Here is a 9,280-nt window from a genome sequence, read left to right on the forward strand (position 1 = left end):
GTAGATTGTCGACTCACCTCCAGCAGCATGGCCTCGAGGTGTGTGCACTCGTCTCTAGCAGCATGGCCTGGAGGTGTGTGCACTCGTCTCTTGCAGCATGGCCTGGAGGTGTGTGCACTCGTCTCTAGCAGCATGGCCTCGATGTGTGTACACTCGCCTTTAGCGGCATGGTCTTGAGGTATGTACTCGCCTCTAGCAGTATGGCCTCGAGGTATGTACTTTCCTTGAGCAGCATGGCCACGACATGTGCACACTCGTCTCCAGCAGCATGGCCTCGAGGTGTGTACACTAGTCTCTTGCAGCATGGCCTTGATGTGTGTACACTCGCCTTTAGCAGCATGGTCTTGAGGTATGTACTCACCTCTAGCAGTATGGCCTTGAGGTATGTACTTTCCTTGAGCAGCATGGCCTCGACATGTGCACACTCGTCTCTAGCAGCATGGCCTCGAGGCGTGTGCACTCGGCTCTAGCAGCATGGCCTCGAGGTGTGTGCACTTGTCTCCAGCAGCATGGCCTCGAGGTGTGTGCACTCGTCTCTAGCAGCATGGCCTCGAGGTGTGTACACTCGTCTCTAGCAGCATGGCCTCGAGGTGTGTGCACTCGTCTCTAGCAGCATGGCCTCGAGGTGTGTACACTCGTCTCAAGCAGCATGGCCTCGATGTGTGTACACTCGTCTCAAGCAGCATGGCCTCGAGGTGTGTACACTCGTCTCTGGCAGCATGGCCTCGAGGTGTGTACTCTCGTCTCTCGCAGTATGGCCTCGAGGAGTGTATACTCGTCTCTAGCAGCATGGCCTCGAGGAATGTACTCGTCTCTAGCAGCATGGCCTCGAGGAATGTACTCACCTCGCGCAGCATGGCATCGAGGAATGTACTCAACTCGAGCAGCATGGCATCGAGGTATGTACTCACCTCTAGCAGCATGGCCTTGAGGTATGTACTCACCTCGAGCAGCATGGCCTCGAGGAATGTACTCACCTGTGGCAGCATGGCCTCGAGGAATGTACTCACCTGTGGCAGCATGGCCTCGAGGAATGTACTCACCTCGAGCAGCATGGCATCAAGGAATGTACTCACCTCGAGCAGCATGGCATCGAGGTATGTACTCACTCTCGAGCAGCATGGCCTTGAGGTATGTACTCACCTCGAGCAGCATTACCTCGAGGAATGTCCTCACCTCGAGCAGCATGGCGTCGAGGAATGTACTCACCTCTAGCAGTCTGGTCTTGAGGTATGTACACTCATCTCTAGGTATCTACACTCGCCTCTAGCAGCATGGACTTGAGATATGGACTCAAGGTATGTACACTCGCCTCCAGCAGCATGGCCTCGAGGTGTATACTCGCCTCTAGCAGCATGGCCTCGGGGTATGTACACTCGCCTCTCGCAGCATGGATTGAGGTAATGACACTCGTCTCTCGCAGCATGGCCTCAAGGTATTTACTCGCCTCTAGCAGCATGGCCTCGAGGTATGTACACTCGTCTCAAGCAGCATGGCCTCGATGTGTGTACACAAGTCTCAAGCAGCATGGCCTCGAGGTGTGTACACTCGTCTCGAGCAGCATGGCCTCGAGGCGTGTACACTCGTCTCTGGCAGCATGGCCTCGAGGTGTGTACTCTCGTCTCCAGCAGCATGGCCTCGAGGTGTGTACACTCGTCTCTAGCAGCATGGCCTCGAGGAGTGTATACTCGTCTCTAGCAGCATGGCCTCGAGGAATGTACTCACCTCTGGCAGCATGGCCTCGAGGAATGTACTCACCTCGCGCAGCATGGCCTCGAGGAATGTACTCACCTTGCACAGCATGGCATCGAGGAATGTACTCACCTCGAGCAGCATGGCCTTGAGGTATGTACTCACCTCGAGCAGCATTACCTCGAGGAATGTCCTCACCTCGAGCAGTATGGCGTCGAGGAATGTACTCACCTCTAGCAGTCTGGTCTTGAGGTATGTACACTCATCTCTAGGTATCTACACTCGCCTCTAGCAGCATGGACTTGAGATATGGACTCAAGGTATGTACACTCGCCTCCAGCAGCATGGCCTCAAGGTGTATACTCGCCTCTAGCAGCATGGCCTCGGGGTATGTACACTTGCCTCTCGCAGCATGGATTGAGGTAATGACACTCACCTCTAGCAGCATGGCCTCAAGGTATATACTCGCCTCTAGCATCATGGCCTCGGGGTATGTACACTCGAATCGAGCAGCATGGATTGAGGTAATAACACTCGCCTCCAGCAGCATGGCCTCAAGATAATTACTTGCCTATAGCAGCATTTCCTCCAGGTGTATCACTCGCCTCTAGCAGCATGGATTTGTGGTATGTACACTTGCCTACATGCTGTCTCGTCTGAGTTTGAATCTCAGCCCAGCTATAAACTGTCATCCCATTGAATTACAAGGACATTAGTGGACTGTAGAAAAATGAAGTTAATAATATGGAATTTGGAACTAGGATCGGACATTATGAGCTATTTGTTTGGATGGAAACGCCAAAACGGGTCAAGTGGTGCCTTCACATTTCCTGTTTGTTGTCTCCTGTTGTGATAGAGGGTCGAGAACCGTTTTGGGTCACCTGAGATCTGGTGTATCAAATGGTGGACACGTTGTGTGCTCATCTCAAAGATCTCAATTAAGTAATTCAAAACACTAGTTTTACACGGAGATGTATTTTGTGCAAACACGAAACACATTCTGGGTATACCATGAGAAGACAAGGCTTCCAAACTTGTGGGACAATATGCGATAAGAAAAAGCAGATATGTTTTATGAGCATCATGTGAAACCACATAAACGAGGTTAAAATCCAGCAGAAGGTGAGGGAGCCATTAGCATCAGCCATTTCTCAATCCGGTGGTTCCTAGATGGAAATAAAACGGCCTATTGGTTTTGGATCGCCCAGGGGCTTGCACATGATTGGTCAATAAAATGTCCATTTAGAGTTTTATGTTCAAAAAGTGTGATACTTAGGTGATGATGATGGCTTGGAGTAGTTTTACAATCAAGTTGATATTCGTTACACTTTACCTGATAAGTTCGTGTCTTTTCTTGTAAAGGAGACGTTTTGCCGAAATCAATACCAAGTCCATCGTGAAGGGTAAGGGTGTTGCATATGCGTACACCTGAACTGAAATGTACTCCTAGTAAGTGTATGCATGCAATATAGAACGAATAACTAGTCTTGCTGGTGAAGGGTAGTGTTGATCTGTGTTGGCAGTCATGTAAAACGTTGGATTGAATTGGACAGGTTGATCGAGGTATGCTAACCAAACCTGTGGGAAGAAAGGAAAAGACGTTTCAGGCTTTTAAGCCTTCGTCAGAGCAAAATGGTAAATGCCTGAAACATCAGCTTCTCCTTCCCACGGCGGTTCGAAAATCTCGATGAACTTCTTGTCGATTTCATCCATTATGATCCTTTATAAACATTAGGGGCCATCTCTTATTTACACGTACAACTGGAAAGCATCTCAAAATGCAGAGCCGGCCGGTCCGCGTCCACTTTGTACTCAAACTAAACTTGATGAAAACGACAGCGAAAAAAAAACAAAAAATTGTCCATTTTGTTGATTTGTGTTCTCCATATTCTCATAATAAACGTTTGTTGAAGATTTTTTTTTTATGCCGAAAGCTCGATTAGTAAAAATGTTAGGCCTGGACAGACACACTGAATCTCAATGGCAAATAAATAAATAAACACAGAAGCCATTCCAAAAAACGGGCCATCTCGTGCTTGACGCGCTGCGGAGGGGCTGATAAGGGTTATTTCTAGTCACTATGACTGTCCTTTCACATTTCTACCCAATTTTTCATTATTTTCTCCATATTCTCACAATAAAGGAAAATTTGATGACAATCTGAAATGGTAAATAAGTTATGGTCAGACAGACAGACACACAATGCATTTGTGCAGAAACTATACGGCCCTAACACGCTTGTGGAAGTTAATTGGCCTTATCAGGTTCTTTTTCGAGACATGAGTTTAGGCTCAGGGAGGATCTCTGAGAATACATCAGAGAACAGAAATATTATAGTCTATCGAATATTATCAGAAATCGTACCAAACGTATAAATATGTGAACAGGTGAGTAATTCTTTAGTATTAAGAGAACGGAGTAGATGTGTGCGTGCATGCGTGTGTGTGTGTGTGTCGATGTGAAATGAAAGGAGAATGCCTTTGATTGCTTTCACTGAGGTTATCCAAATGCATTCTGCACAAAACAAGCTTTCCCTCGTGTTCATTATCCTTGTTTACCCGTTTCCTATTATCACGCACGGAACCGATCAATCTACTCAAGGCAAACCTAGTTTTGAGATGGCTTGGTCCCACAAGATATCTTGTCCATTTTAGCCATCATTAGGAAATATGGTAAGTATGGTGCTGGATTTGTGCTGAGAACACTGGACTGACAGCCCAGTGGTTTGTTGTTCAAATCCTGCTGAAGGAACCACCTTTAAGGATTTGAATTCTAAACTTCTGGAACCTGAAAAGAGCTATAGTCTGAGCAGAACTTCTTCTTCTTCTTCTTTCGGCTGCTCCCGTTAGGGGTCGCCACAGCGGATCATCCGTATGATCCGCATAGTGATTTGGCACATGTTTTACGCCGGATGCCCTTCCTGACGCAACCCTGGTCGCCTCTTACGACACAGGGATATGGTACACCCATTTTTAACCGGGGTATACACCGGCCCAGTACACTGGTACTCATTTCGCTGACCTCGGAAGGATGACAGGCTGAGTCAACCCCCTGGTGTATTCATTCAGTGGTCCAACGGGACTTGAACTCAGGACCTTTTGGATCCTAAGCCGCTGCCCGAACCGCTGCGCCAACACCAGGCTATAGTCTGAGCAGAACTACCACGTACATATTGCATTGTCAGTGCACCCAGCTGGCTCACTAATTGACCTTGACGGAGAGGGGTAATCTGCTTGCTCCATCCGGTCTCAATGTGATGCTGGTTCACACTGTGGTCGATTTCAAAATCCTCTCTTTGTAACTTGGGATGGCCATTAAAATGCGACCCATGAAAAGGCAGCACCACCCAAAATCTGCTGAACCAACCAGGAATGAAACGATCTCAAAAATCAGAGATTATTGTATGTTCATGTCTTGCACATCTCTGTCTGTCTCGCTCCCTCCCGATAGCACCTTGTCTTCTGTTCGTCCATGTGTTTTTTTTTTCTTCTCCAACTCGGCTTATTTCACTTCTTATTCTTTCTATCAACACCCGTTTTCACAGGTTACATTCTAACTTTGCTACCAAGGAAAAAGACACTGCAACCCGGCTCATACCGCATCCTTGTGATGCTCCATGACCTGCAGGGGTTTGGTGGTGAAGTGCAGCTGCAACTCACTCTGTGCGACTGCATGGGAGGCGATTCCTGTGCGGATGGAGTAGCTTGGGCCGCAAGCAGGATGTGGCTAAGTCCGGGTGGCCTGGCTGCGGTCTTGGTCAGTTTAGCTATCTTCACTCTGCTCTTCTGCATGGGTAAGAGATCCTAATTGAATTTGAGTCATGAATGCACAATTTTCTTACCAAGTCCTGGATTCAAATCTCCACCTTTGAACTCAGACTCTCAATTTAGCACTTAACTTGTCACTTGGCCTGTGTTTTGTTTCAGAAATGAATGTGATGTTAAATATGTCTAACATTTTCTCTTCTCTCTCTCTTTCTGTCTCTCTCTCTCTTTCTGTCTCTGTTTCTGTCTGTCTCTGTTTCTCTCTCTCTCTCTCTCTCTCTCTCTCTCTCTCTCTCTCTCTCTCTCTCTCTCTCTCTGTCTCTCTCTGTCTCTCTCTGTCTCTCTCTGTCTCTCTCTGTCTCTCTCTGTCTGTCTGTCTGTCTGTCTGTCTGTCTGTCTGTCTGTCTGTCTCTCTCTCTCTCTCTCTCTCTCTCTCTCTCTCTCTCTCTCTCTCTCTCTCTCTCTCTCTCTCTCTCTCTCTCTCTCTCTCTCTCTCTCTCTCTCTCTCTCTCTCTCTCTCTCTCTCTCTCTCTCTCTCTCTCTCTCTCTCTCTCTCTCTCTCTCTCTCTCTCTCTCATCCTCTCTCTCTCTCTCTCTCTCTCTCTCTCTCTCTCTCTCTCTCTCTCTCTATGTCTATGTTTGTGTGCTTGTACGCATGCATACGTGCGATTTCCTCCACATGGTGCAGCAATGAACCTCACGAGGCACAGAAATCTACATGCTTCCCCAGCCATAGCCCCCCAACAGGCAGCCACCTTCCCAAATGAGTGGCATCAACCTGGAGCAATGCTCTGTTACAACCATGAGGGTGGTGGTGAGGAACCACAGCTGAACCAGGTAAGTCTGCTCGAGAAATGCAAAAAAGGCGTGAAATTTAAAGCAAATGTTTAATTGTTTATGCTGTATTTTTTGTAAATAACTGATCCGAAGGCTCCATTGAATTGTTAAATATCCCTGAATTATATCCTCCTTTACCTAACTGAAGATTTAAATTGACAACTGAATTTGCCGTTGTTGCTAGCTTGAAGTGTTCAAATCCATATTTTGGTTTTAAGGCCTGTATGATTGAAGGCTACACCAGCCTTCACTTCATTTATTGTTCGCTTCTCCAATGAATCTCGATTTGCTGAAAATATTCACACTACCTGCCGATGTAAGTGAACATCTTCCTCTCCTCTCCCCTAGGTCTTAACTGGTACCCTTTCCTCAAAGGCTTCGTACTTTGGCACAATGCCAAAAGAGATCACTGCAAATCGTGGTTTGGTGAGGACTGGAGTTCCAAACAGTGCTACACCTGGTTTCTGTGAGGAGCTAAGGCATGCCATATCTCATCATGCCACAGGGGTGTACAGTGTCAGAGAGGCTCAAGAGCGGTCGTTTCGGAATGGAAAGGTGAATTTCGGGGCACAAGAAAGAGAAATTGAGGGGGTCGGAAACACAAAGGTTGCAGTTCATAGATCTGGTGCGAGCCTAGCAGGCCATGACCATGTGACTTTTATGGATAGTGCAAGGCATGAGCGGCCACCCAGTAAGTCGGGCGTATCAGGCCAAAGTGGTCAAGGACTTGTTTTGACGGCAGGCAAGACTGCGATGTCAGGAAGGTGTCGTGAGAGTGTGCTGAGAACTGAAGAGCCTCCTGAGGGCGGACAACCTCTCCGCCAAACATATAGACCACGGATGGCAGTGTCAGATGGAGTAAGCCCAAAAGCCATCCAAACTGTCATCACACAGGTGAGAAATCTCCTTCAAATTCACAACACACAAGGGACGCTGATGCAGGAGGAGGCCATTTGGCCGATAAATCCTGCACTACATCAACACCACATTAATTCGATCTAACAGTTTATCAACTTAAATTCACTGTGGGTGGGGTATGGGGATGAGAACAGTGGGGAAGGCCGAAACATCACCAGGGGTGTAATATACCATATACAGTATTTATTTATTTTGGTGGGGGATGAACACTGTTGTAGGGTGACGAATGCAGTGAAAGTACAACCAGCCTTCCGTATGGGGGAAATGCGCAAGCCAGCATTTCAAGCATTGATCTTGAACACTTGTTTCTGCCTGAAGACCTTATAAGTGAGATTAATTGGCTTAACATGCAGACGCTTGGTCTGGCCTGTGTATACAAACTATTAGGAACAATTTTTCAAAAAGTATTCATATCCTAAGGGCTACAGTACATGAGATGGGACAATAAACTGTTTGTCCTGTCTGTGTTGTACATCAATAACTTGTTTAATCAAGAGTACATACGCATCAATATAGTTAGCCAATGTTTTCATCTCTCAGAACATTCATTTCCGCATCACTGGGTCAAAGCTAGACTCCAATTTCAAAAACATTATGGAGACTACAACATCCACATCATCACAGGCTTCACACAGCGAGCTTAACCTCTCCTCTATATCGCAGCCTGCTCCACAATGAAGCCCCCCCTCTGGCGCCACATCAGTACAGTAGTTTCAGGATATTTATATTAGCCTCCAATGAGGATCAAAGGCAATCTTAGATTCGATTTATATTCATTTGGAAACGGCTTACTTCCTCCCCTTGAGCTGTTATGCCCCATAATAATATATCATAGACATTCTTTATGTTCAAATTCCTCTCGGCCTGAAATATCTGTAAACAAAATGTCCTCACAAGCCCTTCCTTGTTCAAGTTCATCTCCATTATTTGGTCATTTTTTTTGGAGGAGACCCTCTTCATGTATGAACTGCTCGCGTTTGCAGCTCTTTCTTTAAAAAATCGTTTTCAGAATCATAACGAAGCATCGAAAGCCTCCACCATCCCATATATCAAGTAAAGATAAGATGCTAAAAAAATTGATCAAAGAACGAATGCTTTTCTCCCAGACAATAAATAAGTGATGTTAATCATCAAAATCATCATAATCATCATCATGAACCACACCCCATGCACAGCGTTGGTGTTGTTCAAGCGGTTACTAGGGTACAATTGTGGTTGGGTCCCCACTCCGACTGAGGAAGTTAGGGCAGGAATTTGTTAATGGTGCTGGCGATAGCTCACCTACTCTTCGAGAAGGACACTGTGGGATCTTTGATGTCCACCAACTAACACAGACAGGACAGGACATGCAATTTAATGTCCATCCGGGTCGCCCTACCTGTGAAACACCAGGAAGAGAGTTTTTATAGCTGGGTCGGGATTCCATCCCAAGCTAAACAGCTTGGAGGTGAGTGTGCATCCCTCGAGACCATCCTGTCAGCCCAATTAATCTATAACTGATATCAGTGTACAGTTGTGCAAAAAAACAACAAAAAAACACTTTTGTTACAAATACCTGTTCCATGGATTGACATTGTGACTTCATCAGTATCACATATCTACTTAAAACAAACCATGCCTGTATTTTGACTTGTTTTGCCAGGCCTTACGCCAAGCTGATGCTGAATTCCTCGGCCCACCATACGATGGCCTGCTAATCTTCCGCTACGAAGGTGGCGCCTCGCCACCAGGAAGCCCGGGCAGCTTGAGTCCCTGTGCCTCGTTTTCTGCTAACCGCACCTGGACACCCTGAACACTCACAATTCGTACCGGTCTTTGACCCACCTACTTTTATCTCAACTACAAGCAAATTTCGGGATTGATTGTTTTTTATATATATATATATATATATATATATATATATATATATATATATATATATATATATATATATATATATATATATATATATATCTTCAATAATGTTGTTATATTTAATTGGAATAGTCCACATCAGAAGAACACATGCTTTTTATTCACTACCGAGACTTCGGGAACTGCAGGGTGGAGAATTTCAGGCTTGCGCTGTG

At 46.1% G+C, this 9,280-nt stretch overlaps 1 protein-coding gene across 5 annotated transcripts in view; it reads left to right on the plus strand.

The window, feature by feature from the left end:
* LOC147023765 (B-cadherin-like) overlaps nt 1-9,068 on the plus strand; it is a 101,589-nt gene extending 92,521 nt beyond the window's left edge. For all 5 annotated transcript variants that reach the window (XM_085889533.1, XM_085889534.1, XM_085889535.1 and 2 more), the window contains 4 exons: nt 5,237-5,485; nt 6,145-6,293; nt 6,642-7,187; nt 8,854-9,068. In XM_085889533.1, the coding sequence (XP_085745659.1) occupies nt 5,237-5,485; nt 6,145-6,293; nt 6,642-7,187; nt 8,854-9,003 (1,094 nt within the window). In that variant the 3' untranslated portion in view covers nt 9,004-9,068. The remainder of the gene's footprint in view (nt 1-5,236; nt 5,486-6,144; nt 6,294-6,641; nt 7,188-8,853) is intronic.
* The last annotated feature ends 212 nt before the right edge of the window (nt 9,069-9,280 follow it).

Source organism: Eptatretus burgeri, chromosome 7, assembly GCF_056783735.1.
Source record: "Eptatretus burgeri isolate ZD-2024b chromosome 7, Ebu_testis_v1, whole genome shotgun sequence".
Classification (NCBI taxonomy): Eukaryota; Metazoa; Chordata; class Myxini; order Myxiniformes; family Myxinidae; genus Eptatretus; species Eptatretus burgeri.